Raw genomic sequence first — 20,037 nt, forward strand, 5'->3', positions numbered from 1 at the left:
CAGGACCAATATACAGGACCAATATACAGGACCCACTATACAGGACCCACTATACAGGACCCACTATACAGGACCAATATACAGGACCAATATACAGGACCCACTATACAGGACCCACTATACAGGACCAATATACAGGACCAATATACAGGACCAATATACCGGACCCAATATATAGGACCCACTATACAGGACCAATATACAGGACCAATATACAGGACCCACTATACAGGACCCACTATACAGGACCCAATATGAATACCAGCAATCACACCCCATCATATAGTATGCTTCCCAAACGGCACCCTATCCCCTATGTAGTGCCCTACATTTGACCAGCACACTAGGTCTACACCTGTATAGAAATGTGGGCACAATCAGAATGAGGACTAGATCAGGACAGAGGATGCATGTTAGAACCAGGTATAAACGGGGCTTCAAAGAATAGGGTGCCATTTGGGTTCACATGCACACATTTCCATTATCACATAGAGACATCTCCATTATCACGTAGAGACATCTCCATTATCACGTAGAGACATCTCCATTATCACGTGGAGACATCTCCATTATCACATAGAGACATCTCCATTATCACGTAGAGACATCTCCATAATCACGTTTGAGACATCTCCATTATCACGTAGAGACATATCCATTATCACGTTTGAGACATCTCCATTATGACGTAGAGACATCACCATTATGACATAGAGACAACTCCATTATCACATAGAGACATCTCCATTATCACGTAGAGACATCTCCATTATCACGTAGAGACATCTCCATTATCACGTAGATACATCTCCATTATCATGTAGAGACATCTCCATTATCACTTAGAGACATCTCCATTATCACGTAGAGACATCTCCATTATCACGTAGAGACATCTCCATTATCAAGTTTGAGACATCTCCATTATGACGTAGAGACATCTCCATTATCACGTAGAGACATCTCCATTATCACGTAGAGACATCTTCATTATCACGTAGAGACATCTCCATTATCACGTAGAGACATCTCCATTATCACGTAGAGACATCTTCATTATCACGTAGAGACATCTCCATTGTGACGTAGAGACATCTCCATTATCACGTAGAGACATCTCCATTGTGACGTAGAGACATCTCCATTATCAAGTAGAGACATCTCCATTATCACATAGAGACATCTCCATTATGACGTAGAGACATCTCCATTATCACGTAGAGACATTTCCATTATGACGTAGAGACATCTCCTTTATCACGTAGAAACATCTCCATTATCACATGGAGACATCTCCATTATCACATGGAGACATCTCCATTATCACATGGAGACATCTCCATTACGACGTAGAGACATCTCCATTATCACGTTTGAGACATCTCCATTATCACATAGAGACATCTCTATTATCACGTAGAGACATCTCCATTATAATTTAAAATTTAAATATGCCATTTACACGTAGAGACATCTCCATTATGATGTAGAGACATCTCCATTATGACGTAGAGACACCCCATTATCACGTAGAGACATCTCCATTATCACGTAGAGACATCTCCATTATCACGTAGAGACATCTCCATTATCACGTAGAGACATCTCCATTATCACGTAGAGACATCTCCATTATCACATAGAGACATCTCCATTATCACGTAGAGACATCTCCATTATCACGTAGAGACATCTCCATTATCACGTAGAGACATCTCTATTATCACGTAGAGACATCTCCATTGTGACGTAGAGACATCTCCATTGTGACGTAGAGACATCTCCATTATCAAGTAGAGACATCTCCATTATCACATAGAGACATCTCCATTATGACGTAGAGACATCTCCATTATCACGTAGAGACATTTCCATTATGACGTAGAGACATCTCCTTTATCACGTAGAAACATCTCCATTATCACATGGAGACATCTCCATTATCACATAGAGACATCTCTATTATCACGTAGAGACATCTCCATTATAATTTAAAATTTAAATATGCCATTTACACGTAGAGACATCTCCATTATGATGTAGAGACATCTCCATTATGACGTAGAGACACCCCATTATCACGTAGAGACATCTCCATTATCACGTAGAGACATCTCCATTATCACGTAGAGACATCTCCATTATCACGTAGAGACATCTCCATTATCACGTAGAGACATCTCCATTATCACATAGAGACATCTCCATTATCACGTAGAGACATCTCCATTATCACGTAGAGACATCTCCATTATCACGTAGAGACATCTCTATTATCACGTAGAGACATCTCCATTGTGACGTAGAGACATCTCCATTATCACGTAGAGACATCTCCATTATCACATAGAGACATCTCCATTATGACGTAGAGACATCTCCATTATCACGTAGAGACATCTCCATTATCACGTAGAGACATCTCCATTATGATGTAGAGACATCTCCTTTATCACGTGAAAACATCTCCATTATCACGTAGAAACATCTCCATTATCACATGGAGACATCTCCATTATCACATGAAGACATCTCCATTATCACATGGAGACATCTCCATTATCACAGAGACATCTCCATTATCACATGTAGACATCTCCATTATCACAGAGACATATCCATTATCACATGGAGACATCTCCTAAAGCGAACATAGTCTTTCGTACATTCAAAATTGCACCCTATTCCCTTTGTATTGCGCTCTGCTCAAAAGAAGGGGTCTGGTCAAAAGTAGTGCGCTATGTAGGGTATAGGTTGCTATTTGGGACATAGATTTTGTATCATCACATGATGGAGGTCAGATGAGAATAATGCAAATGTGATTTATACTTCACTGTCCTCATACAGTACTATACTTGGACACTATGGAGTCCAGGACTAAGGCTTCGTCCCAAATGGCACACTATTCCCTATGTAGTGCACTAGAGTCATATGGACCCTGGTCAGAAGTAGTGTATTAAAAGAAGCAGATTGCCATTTGAGACATATCCACATTTCCCAGGTGCAACACAGCCTGGTTCAGCTCAGTGGGAGTTAAGTGTTCTCCTTTAAACTCCTGATTCAACTCAGTAGGAGTTAGTGTCCTCCTTTAAACTCCTGATTCTACTCAGTGGGAGTTAGTGTTCTCCTTTAAACTCCTGATTCAACTCAGAGGGAGTTAGTGTTCTCCTTTAAACTCCTGATTCAGCCAAACAACAACAACCAACACCTCACAGTCTTTCCTTTCACAGCTTGTTCTCCAATGTTAAATTACTATAATTAATATGCCATTTAGCAGACGCTTTCATCCAAAGCGACTTACAGTCATGTGCGCATTCATTTTTACGTACGGGTGGTCCCGGGGATCGAACCCACCTCCCTGGCGTTACAAGCGCCGTGCTCTACCAATGTTCTCATCCTTTTCAGTTTGTTTTGTCAGATCACCAAGTGCCGTTGTTGCAGAGCAGACACCCAGCCTGAATCCCAAATGGCACCCTACTTCCTACTTTTGACCAAGGTCATTTAGTAAATGGGAAATAGAGTCTCCATGACTACCTACTATACGCTCTGTTTTGAATAGGGTACCATTTGAGACTCAACCTACATGTCAGTGTTTAGCGTCACAATACTAGTTTATCTGCTGAATAAACCCCTCTGGAGTGACAGGAGTCTTCCGTCCGCTTCCGTCAGATAAGGAGGAGAACGCTTCTACCCACTAGCTGGTAAACGGTTCCACTTCAGCAGCCCTGAAAAACCAACGTATCTGAAACCAATGTGTCTGAAACCAATTGTGTTTAATGAGGTTCCTGTTCACGCATGCCTCTTCCAACCCAGCTCCCTCCCACACACTCGCAGATGGTACTGCTCCGCCTAAAGTTTTAACAAGTAGCGTAAAATGCAGATTGACAGTAGACGCATCACAAATGCCACCCTATTCCCAATATAGTGCCATAGGGCTCTGGTCAAAAGTAGTGCACTATATAGGGAAATCAGGTGCCATTTGGGACAAAAATGGTATACTGCTGCTATCTCTCCAGTCTGTTTAAAAAGAGGGGATTAAACTTTGGGATCAGAAAGTTATTAAAGAGGGGGGGTTGGGGGGGTTGGTTGGTATGGTAACCATTATGAGGAGAACAGCTAACTGATGGTTGGGGCTGTGGCTGAGAGGAGGCCACGGACAGGCTTGGAAGGTAGGGGGGGTGTGTGTGTGTGTGTGTGTGTGTGTGTGTGTGTGTGTGTGTGTGTGTGTGTGTGTGTGTGTGTGTGTGTGTGTGTGTGTGTGTGTGTGTGTGTGTGTGTGTGTGTGTGTGTGTGTGTGTGTGTGTGTGTGTGTGTGTGTGTGTGTGTGTGTGTGTGTGTGTGCGTGTGCGTGCATCCGCGCGTGTGCTTGTAAAGTACGGAGCAGGTAGCTAGGTAATATAATCGACCACTAACCTGATATACGTCTGGGTGACATGAGGAGTGAGCGGAGACTCCTGGAGGCAGCAGGTCTGGGTGACATGAGGAGAGAGTGGAGGCTCCTGGAGGCAGCAGCTGGCCTAGATACGCTCATTGCCATTTGATTTGTCATCAACAATGGTTTTTCCTGCTGCTGGAAAATTCCTATTTCCTCCGGAGTGAGCCAGGTGGTCTCCAGAGCTAGAGTGTTATTCAAGTATGCCTAGAAACACAGGGAGGAAAGAGTGTCAGGTACACATTGAAACACAGACAGAGAGGCAAGTGTCTGTTGACACCCTCCCAACTGATTTCCTGTGGTACACTTAGACACACAGAGGTAAGGAAGAGTTTCTGGGAAAACCTAGAGACACAGAGACACACAATGTTGTTCAGGACAGCTGTTGTAAACCTTGAAACACAGCGAGGACAGGCAATTCAGCAATCATGGAAAGAAAACAGGGGCTTTATGCAGAGACCCTCTCCAAATTCACCTGTCCTTGACAATTACAATGTGAACAGTCCTTGACCATTACAGTGATTACGGTGTGAACTGTCCTTGACCATTACAGTGATTACAGTGAGTCTATCTGTGAGATACAGCAGTAGTCCGAGACCATGGATGCAGCTCAAATGGCACCCTATGCACTACGTTTGACCAGGGCCCATAGGACTCCATATAGGGAGTAGGGTGCCATTTGTGACTCAGCCAAGGTTGTAGTGGTTTGTCTACCTTGTAGTCGGGGGCCCGTTTCTCCACCCATCCTCTGCCATGGTAAGGAGGGAGTACTGAGCGGTACACATGGGGCAGCACAGGGACCAGCTCCAGGTTGGTAGAAGGCTGAAACCCCAGCATGTGGCGTGGAGATGGCAGCTCCCACTGACAGGAAATGAAACAATAGTGAAATGGGAGAAGAAAATACACATCGTTCAGGTTTAGAGATCTCATTGGCTGATTCAAACTGTATTTCTGGAAGTACCCTGAACTGCTTGTGACAGAGGACTTTGGTGTCTTAACACGATGCTAACAAGCACTACCTCATTAAAGGAGACAAGAGGACTTTGGTGTCTTAACACGACGCTAACAAGCACTACCTCATTAAAGGAGACAAGAGGACTTTGGTGTCTTAACACGACGCTAACAAGCACTACCTCATTAAAGGAGACAAGAGGACTTTGGTGTCTTAACACGATGCTAACAAGCACTACCTCATTAAAGGAGACAAGAGGACTTTGGTGTCTTAACACGATGCTAACAAGCACTACCTCATTAAAGGAGACAAGAGGACTTTGGTGTCTTAACACGATGCTAACAAGCACTACCTCATTAAAGGAGACAAGAGGACTTTGGTGTCTTAACACGATGCTAACAAGCACTACCTCATTAAAGGAGAAAATAGGACTTTGGTGTCTTAACACGATGCTAACAAGCACTACCTCATTAAAGGAGAAATAGGACTTTGGTGTCTTAACACGATGCTAACAAGCACTACCTCATTAAAGGAGAAAATAGGACTTTGGTGTCTTAACACGATGCTAACAATCACTACCTCATTAAAGGAAACAATCTATACCAGTAATTGAGACGTGATTTTTTAAATCCTTTTCCATGAGATCTTTGACTTTACAAAACTGAAAACTCTAATGGAACTCTAACCCATAAAAACTTCACCATTCCATGTCAAGTAGGTTATATCTATCAGTCGATAATACTGTGTCTGAACGCTTTGAGCTATCAATAAAGGAGATGGTGATTCCCTGAACTTTAGTTGGTAGGATGGCATGGTGGATGATGAACTGTAGTTGGTAGGATGGCATGGTGGATGATGAACTGTAGTTGGTAGGATGGCATGGTGGATGATGAACTGTAGTTGGTAGGATGGCATGGTGGATGATGAACTGTAGTTGGTAGGATGGCATGGTGGATGATGAACTGTAGTTGGTAGGATGGCATGGTGGATGATGAACTGTAGTTGGTAGGATGGCATGGTGGATGATGAACTGTAGTTGGTAGGATGGCATGGTGGATGATGAACTGTAGTTGGTAGGATGGCATGGTGGATGATGAACTGTAGTTGGTAGGATGGCATGGTGGATGATGAACTGTAGTTGGTAGGATGGCATGGTGGATGATGAACTGTAGTTGGTAGGATGGCATGGTGGATGATGAACTGTAGTAGGTAGGATGGCATGGTGGATGATGAACTGTAGTAGGTAGGATGGCATGGTGGATGATGAACTGTAGTTGGTAGGATGGCATGGTGGATGATGAACTGTAGTTGGTAGGATGGCATGGTGGAGGAATAGAGCCATATAGAACTAGGTAATGGTTTACAAACAGAACAGAACATAGCCTTCTGTCTGTCACTGACAAGCCTTTCAAACGTATAACAATAATGCACAGCTTCACTCTGGGGCTCCTCAGGATCCTTCACAATTGAAGACTGTAATAAAAGCTTCATTTTCCAAGCATGGAGTTATGGAGCAAGTCTCCACCAATCTACTCAGTCGAAGCCATCTATCCATGGTTCCAGACAGACAAAAGATGTTTGTCTCTCTCCGTGATATACGCTGACTCATCCCACAACCGCCACATTAAAAATCAATCACAAGCTTCTTCTGAAAAAGCTTTGCATTGCAAAATATCACATCAAACACCCGCTGTGTCTGTTGCTATGTTCATTTTCCTCCTCTCCTCTCCTCTCCTCTCCTCTCCTCTCCTCTCCTCTCCTCTCCTCTCCTCTCCTCTCCTCTCCTCTCCTCTCCTCTCCTCTCCTCTCCTCTCCTCTCCTCTCCTCTCCTCTCCTCTCCACCCTGCCACCAATATTAAGGGCCTTCTACAGTATCCTCCCTATGAACGGTGGTTTAACGGTGTGAAAGGTCAAGGTCTACATCAGTGCCTAAATGCCTGACCTGTCTTGATTAAGTCCACTCTCTGCTCTCCTCAGATTAAATGTCACGCTGTGTTTGGCTGTGTGAGCGGGATCAGAGGATTGGGGGGAAAATGTGCTCTGATCATCAGGATGCAGAAAGGACACTAAAGCAACGCTAGTGGAATCAGAGACCAACTGCAGTTACACTACACTACAAGCCACTCATGGCATGCATATGGAAATACTCTTGGGTCAGTTTCCATTATGAAGGACGTCCTCTGTAGCTCAGTTGGTAGTGCTTGCAATGTCAGGATAGTGGGTTCGATTCCTGGGACCACCCATGCATAAAAATGTATGAGCACATGACTGGAAGTCTCTTTGAATAAAAGTGTGTGCTAAATGGCTTATTTCTATTCTATTGTATCAACCACCAGGACATACTGTAGAGTTTTTTTTTTTTTTTTTTTCTGGGGGGATGGATCAGCTTAATATTGCAGACAGATTGTATCTTCTATCAATGTAATTGTCTGCATCACTTCCAATCCCCCATGTTTTATTTTTATTTTTTATATATATATTCCCCTTTATTACTTTTCAACCCCACCATCCTTTCCCTACTTGGAGTAAATTAGTGAACAACAACGCCCAGGCCTCTACTTCCGGTCTATACTTACTATCTACACCTTATGGACAGAGTTAATTTTACAATAATTCTATATCATATATATATATATATATATATATATATATATATATATATATATATATATATATATTTATTAATTTTTTTGCTCCTGAACTTCTTCTACTCTCAACCTCTCCGATCATTTTCATGATGTCCATCCGGTTTGCTTCTAAATGCCATATCTTTCTAACTGTGCTCTTTCCCAAAAGCTCCCAACATACAACCTATATACTTATTATGGACACAGTATGCTTACATTATTAGCTATCTTTGTTATTATTTGTTGTTATTTGTTATTAGTCCCATCCTTCAACTCTATTCAATACCTCCCATCTATCTCTTAACACCATCCATATAGGATTTCTATTTGCCATATATATTTCAACCGTACTGTGATGTTTTACAAAAGTTCTGACCCTTTCTATTCTCATTGCTTCTACAGATTGTGAATTAAAAATAAACATTTTTGCTAAAAGTATTATTATATTATTGATTGATTGACTATGACTTTTCAGATCACCCAGTAATGCTATCTGCAAGGTTAGTTCCAGGTAAATATTGCAATCCTTTAGCCATTCCTGGACCTGTGTCCAAAAACAAGCTACAAATGGACAGAACCAAAACAAATGATCTAATGATTCTATCTCTTCACATACTGTAGAGTTGACAAGTTGACAAGTTGTCCAAAAGCATTTTTTTTCCTTCAGCAACATAGCAAAACTCCCCAACTGAAGTTTGAATACGATCCCTCGGCAATCTGTATGCAGATCGTAACACTGACGATGTGCTGTATGAGCCATTTTCCATCAGACTAACTAGACCAACCAGGGCACGTGTGCATCCGTTCGTGCATGTCAATGCGTCCGTGCGTGCGTGCGTTCGTGTGTGCATACCAATGTGTACGAGTGCAGATGCCTGTCTGTCTGTGTGTGTATCCCCTACCAGCGTGTACATGAATGTTGTTCAGGTGTATAGCAAACATGATTTATCATTCATAAAACCCCCATTCTGAAAAGATAAAGTTTTGGCTGATAGCAACTTACCTGGACGTTCTGCAGGGGAAACTGACCGATGCCAGGGTTAGCTGCTGTGTGTGTCGGTATCCTCCCCAGAGGCAGGAATGGATCACTGGACAGCTGCCAGCTGGAGACGGCTTGGAGCAGCGGAGGAGGGTGGTGAGGGGAGAGCAGGAAGGGATGGTGAGGGTGTGGCATGGCAGCAGGGGCGGTAGTGGCACCCAGTCGGCAGAACCCCGAGGCAGCAGCAGGGCCAGGGCCAGGGCCAGGGCCAGGCAGCATCCACAGCCATGGAGAGGGATCTCTCTCTATCTGCCACAGCTGCGGCTGAGCCTTTAGTCTTCCCACAGGGATCATCCCTACATTCTAGACCACCACACTAAACCTGGGAGGCTGGGAGGGAGCCTAGACTTCAGAGAGGACATAGTTTCATTATCATCAAACAGGTTGATGAAGAAAAAAGGATGGGAGACCTGGTGAGAGGCACCTGCCCATACATCACATACAGATAGGCAGCGTAGGCAGGCAGGCAGACACACACACACACACACACACACACACCACTCACTGGAAATACACTACACCACATGTAATGACAACACTTGTAGGTATTGATGTTGTGAGGTGATTTTGAAAGGTACAAGGCAGTTTCACTCATAAATGTACATTAGTTTAGAGGAGCTGATGAAAACAAGACCATAAAGACACATCATAATAAATGACTTAAAAAGCCACGATACAGGCAGCCGCACACATTCATCCAATGCATGGTCGGTAGGGTGATGGGGAGAGGGTTAAAATAACAGTGCAGCGACAGTTATCAGGTGTTCTAGAATACCGTAAATGGGGTTCTATCGGGTTTTATGGAGAGCGCATTACAGAGGTTGTTATTGAGCTGAGAATGTGAAAAGTATGAAATCCAACGGTGCACTATTCTAGAACATTGATACACATACACGTTTTGGACAGTGATAGACGATTAATAAAGTCCCTCATTTGCGTCTTTGCGCTCTGAATTAGACCTACGCTTAATACACAGGTTTTCAAACCTCTTCTCTAGGACCCCCATACGAACTAGCTCACCTGATTCACCTATTCAAGGGCTTGATGATTAATTGACAAGTTAAATCAGGTATGCTAGCTGTGGAATAGTTCAAATAGGCCTACATGGAACGGCTGGTGTTCACCGAGGAGACGTTCGAAAAACCCTGCTCTACTAGACTTACCGTTTTTTCAATAAGGAAGGATATGCTTGATTGATTCACACATCTCTGCTCATTAACATATTCTACTGTAGGGAAGGCTACCAAGACAGCGGAGACCAGCTGGCAGGTTTATCAAATTAGCCTACAACTTGTAGATACATGTTGGTAAAGTCCTTTGAAGATTATGTCACCCCCCAAAAATAACATTTATATATATCTGCGTGAAATATAAATACATAAGAACACACGGGTTTGGTTGTCTCCCTTGTTCCGCACCAGATGCACCCTGTCAATGAGAGGTAGCCTATCACTCGAAATTAAATAAGAATAACAATGCGTTTAATCTGACATTCAAATATGAGAATGAATGACGCAATTGAAGTTTGGATGGAAAGTTAATTCAGATCAGTCTTCACATTGGATCAGATATCATCCACCTCACCTATAATGCGTTGTAGGCTATCAATCCCTTCAGTTGTCCAGTATTAACATCGCTCGTCCAGAAATTTATGGATGAATTTTCCGTTGGTAATTTCGATACAACAATATAAATCTGCAATCCAAAAATGACTACGCTGTTTATACTATCCAAATATCCAAAACATGCAGCCTTGTCGTCAGGTAGGCTACAGTATAGAAAGCCTACAACGGAGGAACTGAATAACACTCGTTCGTTTATGAAGCGCAGGACATCTTCGAACTGTGACAGTTGGTCGGTGAGTGATGGTTTGTCAGGAAAGAGAGAGGAGCTCGAGCCCAATGGAGATCTTGTATTTGCTGTCAGGGCTAATCTCTTCTCACCCTGATACGGTTTCAGCCTCTTCCCAATTGAACGCCACCCCCTAACGCGACACCCGCACGGCTCAGAGGCACGACTTACTCCGCTCACTTCCCCCCAATCAAGTCATAGGGGATAGGTTGTACTAGCCACAGTTTATCCTCTTTCAGAAAACTTCCTTCAGTGCAAAAACGTGAAAACACTACTAAGCGACTTGAAAACGTCTCCAAGGAGAACAGAGTAGCCTACTGCGCACCTCTCTCGCTCTCTCTCTCTGTCTCTGCATCATCCGGTACCTCAATGGAGTCTGGACCGCTCCTGTCTAAACAGCAGCAACCCAGTGTGCTACTGTAACACAGTGTCCTGCCCACATCTCCTCTCTCGGCACCAGGGGTTTTGGGTACTGTATGCCAAGTCGCATGGAACACAATCTAATCACATGAATTACGCGCAATCTCACCAGCATTCAGAATATATTACTGTAGCGCGTGGCGAATTGATCCGCCTGGGGGTTATTTACAGCATTCACCTGTCAACCTAAACTTTGACTGAGTGTTACATGCTGCTTTTTATCAGTCACAAATATGTCGCCTGAAGGCAACATACTGTGGAAGCCGAAAGCATTATATTCGGAACACATTATATGGAGGGGTATACATGTTTGAAGGGTGACCCCCCTTATCTCTTTCATTTGCAGCAAAGTTATCAAGACACCAATGAGAATGTAATCATTTAATACCGCTAGAGAGAACATTGTAACATTTACAGTCATATGTTTGTTCAGTCTTACCGTTCCATTGACCATTAAAGTACAATGAGCACAACCCATTTCAGCAGCATTTCGCTGTCCACTAATGCGGCTGCAGTCTCTACAGCAGCGGGGCTCGAAGTTGCCATTTCAGCACCACGCCGGTGTCCACATGTGTTTCCCAGTCTCTATACTATGGGGAACAAACTATTTCAGCACTATGGAGCTGTCTGCCAATGCATAGAGTCTACACACGTAAATAACATTATCCCACAGGCTGAATGCAAACGATGCAGGGGGGGCAGTATGAAAATGTATGCACTCACTAACTGTAAGTCGCTCTGGATAAGAGCGTCTGCTAAATGACTAAAATGTAAAATGTAATTATTAATCTAGGACAAGAGGCATATTCAATTAGCAGATAAAGGCCTTTGGATCGGATAGCATACTATCCTGCTTCATTAATGTAAGCAGGAATTTACAGTAACTGTAGCACGCTGCATTCAAAGTAGCATCTTGGATAACTTTGACCTTGTATTCTGCTTGAGTAGACTGAATAATTGATCGTCATCTCACAAAACAGGGTGTTACAAAAGCGCTGCTTTTCAAATTGAGATGCAATTATTTCCAATCTGAATCTGAATGTTTCTCCTCAGTTTTCATGCAATGTTGAAGCTTGGCTTTCATGGGCGATGTGCCTCAATGGTGCCAATCGAGAGTGATCATACATCCATTGTATTTTAATTGGACATTTCATGTTTCTGTCCTTGCTTTGTCAACTTGGTTTGAAAAAGTATGGCTTCTGTTTGGTTTAGGAATAGTTGATGAGTATCAGGAAAACTGCAGATTCTGCCTCATCGACATTATTTTCTCAATCAATGCTTAGATAGAGTATGAATCATTGTATACTACCGCATCATACATAACAGTAACTAGAAACTTTACCGTATCTTGTTTACAGTTCATATTTGACCCTCCATCATCCATTGGTCCTCTGTAGCTCAGTTGGTTGAGCATAGCGCTATCAACCCCAGAGATAGTAGGTTCGAGTTCCGCGACCACACGTACGAAAAATGTATGCGTGCATGACCATAAGTTGGATAATAGTGTCTGCTAAATGGCATATATTATATGTTACAGATGAACAGCGTTAAGGTCAATGTAAACAACAACCTCCTACTGTAGAGTAACAGCTAATGTTTTTTTTCTATGAGCCGAAGAAAAATGTATGCACTCACTTAACTGTAAGTCGCTCTGGATAAGAGCGTCTGCTAAATGACTAAAATATAAAATGTCAATGTAAGAGCGGTAACGATTGCTGTCTCCCTGCGGCATAGGAGATTTCATCCATCGTAATGGGGAGAGGAGCAACACATGTGCACTGGGCTCTCTAGACAATCTGAACCTATTGTCCAGGCTAAACACCGTTCCTTCATGAGAACACAGGGTTAAAGCTACACTGTAATGTAAGGCTGTGTGCCTGCCAAATGGCATTCTATTCCCTACATAATGCACTACTTTTGACCAGAGCTGGTCAAAAGTAGTGCACTATGTAGGGAATAGAGTGTAATTTGGGACACCTTACAGTACAGTATATATTTAACCCTGTGTTCACTATAATATAGACTTGATGGTATTCTACTACTACTCAGCTGTTCATCAAGACCTCGGCTGTTCATCAAGACCTCTGTCGTTCATCAAGACCTCGGCTGTTCATCAAGACCTCAGCTGTTCATCAAGACCTCGGCTGTTCATCAAGACCTCTGTCGTTCATCAAGACCTCTGTCGTTCATCAAGACCTCAGCTGTTCATCAAGACCTCGACTGTTCATCAAGACCTCGGCTGTTCATCAAGACCTCTGTCGTTCATCAAGACCTCGGCCGTTCATCAAGACCTCAGCTGTTCATCAAGACCTCGACTGTTCATCAAGACATTGGCTGTTCATCAAGACCTCGGCCGTTCATCAAGACCTCAGCTGTTCATCAATACCATTAAAAGTAGAATCAGATGTGGTAGAACTGGGCTTGAACAAAAAGCATGCAGAAACGTGTATTTTGTCAAGAGCAATTGTCGCCATCCCTGAATTGTATTTACAAAGCTGAGTATACATTTTCATGTAAAGATACATGTTCATGTAAATAGTTAATGTGTACATGTAGATTTTTTGTGCATTTTCCAGCAGCTTGTTTGACTGTCTTAAGAGAGACCAGTGAAACAAATTCTGGTTTACTTCATATTGGCTTAAATGGGGTTCTGTTTTTTTGCTTCCCTCCGGAAAATCAGCTGTTAATATTCCAAAAAATACTAATAACTACATCATTTATGTTGCCATTTGTTATTATTGTTGACTTTTACTGAGCTTTTAATCCTGTGTTATGCTGCATTATAATGTCGTATTATAACGTTGCATAATCACCTTCCGGTGTAAAAACCACGGAAATTAAAAACAAAAATGAAGTTTTAAGTGAGAATAGGCATTGGTCTGAAGCCGAAAAATAAAGGAAATGCACTTGAGCACCACAATGCACTACAAAGATTTCCGGCACACAGCTTTGACCTACTACAGTAGCTATGCCGGTATTGTACTTCAAACTATGTGTAGGCAGGTTGCTTAGGATTCAAACCTCCTCAAACAGCCTAATTCAGACTCTTAGAGGGATGTTAGACTTTACAGTGTCCAACTACTAAAATAATGTATACCGATACATATATATTTATATATATATATATATATTTATATATATATATATATATATATATATATATATATACTTAGCTGTATGTATTTTTGATATAGGCCTATAGTAAATGTGTATAATTGTTGCGTCACCAAGTACAAACATACAAATTAAATCAAATGTTATTTGTCACATGTGCCAAATACAACAGTGAAATGCTTACTGGCAAGCCCTTAACCAACAACGCAGTTTTAAGAAAAAATAAGTGTTAAGTTAAAAATAAATAAGTAAAAAACAGCAGTAAAAGAGCAGCAGTAAAATAACAGTAGGGAGGCTATATACAGGGGGTACCGGTACCGAGTCAATGGGAAATAACAGTAGGGAGGCTATATACAGGGGGTACCGGTACCGAGTCAATGGGAAATAACAGTAGGGAGGCTATATACAGGGGGTACCGGTACCGAGTCAATGTGTAATAACAGTAGCGAGGCTATATGCAGGGGGTACCGGTACAGAGTCAATGTGCGGGGGCACCGGTTAGTCGAGGTAATTGAGGTAATATGCACATGTGGGTAGAGTTAAAGTGACTATGCATAAATAATAAACAGAGTAGCAGCAGCGTAAAAGATGGGGGGGCAGTGCAAATAGTCCAGGTAGCCATGATTAGCTGTTCAGGAGTCTTATGGCTTGGGGGTAGAAGCTGTTAAGAAGCCTTTTGGACCTAGACTTGGCGCTCCGGTACCGCTTGCCCTGCGATAGCAGAGAGAACAGTCTATGATTAGGGTGGCTGGAGTGTTTGACAATTTTTTGGGCCTTCCTCTGACACCGCCTGGTATATAGGTCCTGGATGGCAGGAATCTTGGCCCCAGTGATGTACTGGGCCGTACGCATTACCCTCTGTAGCTCCTTATGGTCGGATGCCGAGCAGTTGCATTAACAGGCAATGATGCAACCAGTCAGGATGCTCTCGATGGCCTTCAACCTTCATATGACCATGTGGACACCTGCTCGTCGAACATCTCATTCCAAAATCATGGGCATTAATATGGAGTTGGTCCCCCCTTTGCTGCTATAACAGCCTCCACTCTTCTGGGAAGGCTTTCCACTAGATGTTGGAACATTGCTGCGGGGACATGCTTTCATTCAGCCACAAGAGCATTAATGAGGTCGGGCGCTGATGTTGGGAATTTGGCCTGGTTCACATTCGGCGTTCCAATTAATCCCAAAGGTGTTCAATGGGGTTAAGGTCAGGGCTCTGTGCAGGCCAATCAAGTTCTTCCACACCGATCTCGACAAACCATTTCTCTATGTACCTCGCTTTGTGCACAGGGGCATTGTCATGCTGAAACAGGAAAGGGCCTTCCCGAAACTGTTGCCACAAAGTTGGAAGCACAGAATCATCTAGAATGTCATTGTATGCTGTAGTGTTAAGATTTCCCTTCACTGGAACTAAGGAACCTAGCCCGAACCATGAAAAACAGCCCCAGACCATTATTCCTCCTCCACCAAACTTTACAGTTGACACTATGCATTCAGGCAGGTAGTGTTCTTCTGGCATCCGCCAAACCCAGATTCATCCATCGGACTGCCAGATGGTGAAGCGTGATTCATCACTCCAGAGAACGCGTTTCCACTGCTCTAGAGTCCAATGATGGCGAGCTTTACACCACTCCAACCAACGCTTGGCATTGCGCATGGTGATCTTAGACTTGTGTGCGGCTGCTCGGCCATGGAAACCCATTTCATGAAGCTCCCGACGAACAGTTATTGTGCTGACTTTGCTTCCAGAGGCAGTTTAGAACTCAATAGTGAGTGTTGCAACCGAGGACAGAATATTTTTTTACGCGCTGCGCACTTCAGTAGTTGGCGGTCGCGTTCTGTGAACTTGTGTGGCCTACCACTTCGCGGCTGAGCCGTTGTTGCTCCTAGACATTTCCACTTCACAATAACAGCACTTACAGTTGCCTGGGGAAGCTCTAGCAGGGCAGACATTTGATGAACTGACTTGTTGGAAAGGTGGCATCCTATGACGGTACCACATTGAAAGACACTGAGCTCTTCAGTAAGGCCATTCTACTGCTAATGTTTGTCTATGGAGATTGCATGGCTGTGTATGATTTTATACACTTGTCAGCAATGGGTGTGGCTGAAATAGTCGAATCCACTAATTTGAATGGGTGCCCACATACTTTTGTATATATAGTGTAACTTTAAGCTACACATTACTTTGTCAGAGGTAATGAACTGTCCATTCGTCAGCACAGCAATTGATAAAACAGGACCATGTTTGAAACACAAGTGGTGCTGAGCCTAATTCAACATTGCAATGGTAAGCTAACAGTTACAGAAATCAGGAATGCAGACAGGCTCTATGTACCTGAGCTACTGTGTCCAACACAACACCACCTTTTGTTATGTTGGGCACCTACTGACCAAAAGGATGTTATAATGATAAAAAAAAATAATAATATGAATATAAAGGTTGAAGGAAATACAGGCAGGCACCACATTACTACAAGACAAAACAGCTCAATCAAGCCTGATGGTATTGTATTAAAAAAAGCATGAAAAGGTAGCGAAATGGGATAACTGTGGTGTGTGATGAATGCAATACTTTACCGTGTAAGCGGTGCATATTTACATTATCGTGGAACCACTTCCTCTAAGAGTATGAATTAGGCTGTTTGAGAAGGTTTGAATCCTAAGCAACCTGCCTACACACACAATTTGAAATACAATACCAACATATCTACTGTGGTAGGTCAAAGCTGTGTGCTGGAAAACCTTGGTGGAGCATGGGTGGAATAGACATTGTGGCGCTCATGCGCATTTACTTGCTTTTTCCGGGCTTCAGACCAATGCCTATTCTCACTTGGGTTTTTTTTTTTTAACGTATAGGGCGTCATTTGGAATGCAGCTATGGGGTTTCAGCTACACCACAACACTGTGTGGGTGAGGGCCTCAGGGCTGTGGTGTTAAGAATGAGGGTTGTCACGATACCAGCATGGTGATACTTCGACACCTGATTTTTCCTTGGCAAAAGAAAAGGGAAACACAAAGCAGGCTAAACTCTTTGGTCCTTTAAAAGCCTACTGGAAGGAACATCATGTGCTATAGCTTGGAAAAGAAGCACAAGGCACCATCAGGCTGTTTGTTTCACACATTAGGACTCATTTCCTCACGACATTTAGTCCGCTTCATGTTTTGTTTCCTTGCCACGTCTGAATACTGGTATCGTGACAACCCTAGTTAAAATGCACTACTGTAGCTATAGGGATAGTCAGGTTAAAATACACTACTGTAGCTATAGGGATAGTCAGGTTAAAATACACTACTGTAGCTATAGGGATAGTCAGGTTAAAATACACTACTGTAGCTATAGGGATAGTCAGGTTAAAATACACTACTGTAGCTATAGGGATAGTCAGGTTAAAATACACTACTGTAGCTATAGGGATAGTCAGGTTAAAATACACTACTGTAGCTATAGGGATAGTCAGGTTAAAATACACTACTGTAGCTATAGGGATAGTCAGGTTAAAATACATTACTGTAGCTATAGGGATAGTCAGGTTAAAATACACTACTGTAGCTATAGGGATAGTCAGGTTAAAATACACTACTGTACCTATAGGGATAGTCAGGTTAAAATACACTAATGGAACTGTGGATTCAGCGTATAGGCAGGTTAAAATACACTAACGGAACTGTGGATTCAGCGTATAGGCAGGTTAAAATACACTAACGGAACTGTGGATTCAGCGTATAGGCAGGGGCAGAAGCTGGTGTTTTGTGGTGCCTTGTGCGGCCAAATAACAAGGCCCCAATGGACCTTGAAACACAACACCAGATACTTGTACACTGGCCTGCAGCACCTAATGCCCACCTGTCAGTCAAACAACACTCTGAAGTGGTACAGTAGGTAACGGAACGGAACAAGAATATAAAAACAATCCATGAAAAAGGAGCTAGACAGGTGGAGTCCCTCCTACATGACACCCGTCCCTCAACCGATAGGGCACGCAGCATCGTTGCCCTATCTGACATAAGACAATGGCTGGAAAGACAATGGGGCGGAAATATAATGGAAAAATATGTTATCCCAAACTTGATGTTACGATGCTGCAATGTATAATGCTATAAAAACAAATAACAGTTCTCTCGAATATAATAAAGCATATCTAAAAGACAAGGGATTTTTTTTACAGATTTCCCAAGGAGCAGGCTATTAGACACAGACACACTAATTAGCTTCTTCATCCCCTGGGCCCGTATTCATAACGAGTGCTGCTGATCTGGGATCAGTTTTGCCTTTTTTTGATCATAAGGAATATGATTACATGGACAAAGGGGGACCTGATCCTAGATCATCAGTCCTACTCTGAGACACTTCATTGAATGTGGACCCTGCATGGAATCACAGCTCAGCTTTAGGTCGTGTAACTGAAGACGTGATGTGTATAACAGTGTGGTTTGGTTTTAAAGATGCTGATCATGAACACAGAGATGGGAATTGGATGCATGTTCAGGTGAGAACTTACTCCCTGTGAAAACCAGAAGGTTAACCTGGTCCCTGAACAGGAACTAGTAATTCAATCAAAGATTACAAATGGCACGCTGGATTTACTATTTTGAACTGTCATAAGTAATGGAAGGTTAACTAGGTTCCTGCGTTAATTCAATCCAAGATTACAAATAATGACACGCTGGGTTTATTGTTTTGAACTGTCGTTGTGTCATGTCTCAAGCTGTATTTGAATACTGTAAATGTTTTGTTGCCAAATTAAAGTAGCAGACATGTTGTTTGGATGAATGAGGATGTGTTCCCTGATAAGGAGGAATGAGGATGTGTTCCCTGATAAGGAGTAATGAGGATGTGTTCCCTGATAAGGAGGAATGAGGATGTGTTCCCTGATAAGGAGGAATGAGGACGTGTTCCCTGATAAGGGAAAATGAGGATGTGTTCCCTGATAAGGAGTAATGAGGATGTGTTCCCCGATATGGAGGAATGAGGATGTGTTCCCTGATAAGGAGTAATGAGGATGTGTTCCCTGATAAGGAGTAATGAGGATGTGTTCCCTGATAAGGGAAAATGAGGATGTGTTCCCTGATAAGGAGGAATGAGGATGTGTTCCCTGATAAGGAGTAATGAGGATGTGTTCCCTGATAAGGAGGAATGAGGAGGTGTTCCCTGATAAGGAGTAATGAGGATGTGTTCCCTGATAAGGAGGAATGAGGAGGTGTTCCCTGATAAGGAGTAATGAGGATGTGTTCCCTGATAAGGAGTAATGAGGATGTGTTCCCTGATAAGGAGTAATGAGGATGTGTTCCCTGATAAGGAGTAATGAGGACGTGTTCCCTGATAAGGAGGAATGAGGATCTGTTCCCTGATAAGGATTAATGAGGATGTGTTCCCTGATAAGGCGTAATTCTTAGAGAGCGCTGAAGCTGTTCAATTTGCAGTGGTTTATCATCCTTCTGCAAACACTAAAGATGATTAAGTAATGGACAAAGATGACCTCTGATTTAATGGAGTCACTGTCTGTGTATTAGAAGACAGCCAGTTGAACGGAGGGACCCTTGTATTGTATCTACTAGTAATGGTCAGTGGGTGGTCAATCAGAAATTCGGATTTCCAGGA

At 42.7% G+C, this 20,037-nt stretch overlaps 1 protein-coding gene across 1 annotated transcript in view; it reads right to left on the reverse strand.

Moving 5' to 3' along the window:
* LOC121573011 (transcription elongation regulator 1-like protein) overlaps positions 1-11,355 on the reverse strand; it is a gene marked incomplete at its 3' end in the record, with an annotated part of 51,515 nt that extends 40,160 nt beyond the window's left edge. The window contains exons 1-4 of the mRNA XM_045213513.1: positions 10,635-11,355; positions 9,015-9,392; positions 5,147-5,293; positions 4,414-4,639 (exon numbers count right to left, since the gene is read on the reverse strand). Coding sequence (XP_045069448.1) covers positions 4,414-4,639; positions 5,147-5,293; positions 9,015-9,344 — 703 coding nt within the window. The remainder of the gene's footprint in view (positions 1-4,413; positions 4,640-5,146; positions 5,294-9,014; positions 9,393-10,634) is intronic.
* Between the last annotated feature and the right edge of the window lie 8,682 nt (positions 11,356-20,037).

This window comes from Coregonus clupeaformis, unplaced genomic scaffold, assembly GCF_020615455.1.
Source record: "Coregonus clupeaformis isolate EN_2021a unplaced genomic scaffold, ASM2061545v1 scaf0118, whole genome shotgun sequence".
NCBI lineage: Eukaryota > Metazoa > Chordata > Actinopteri > Salmoniformes > Salmonidae > Coregonus > Coregonus clupeaformis.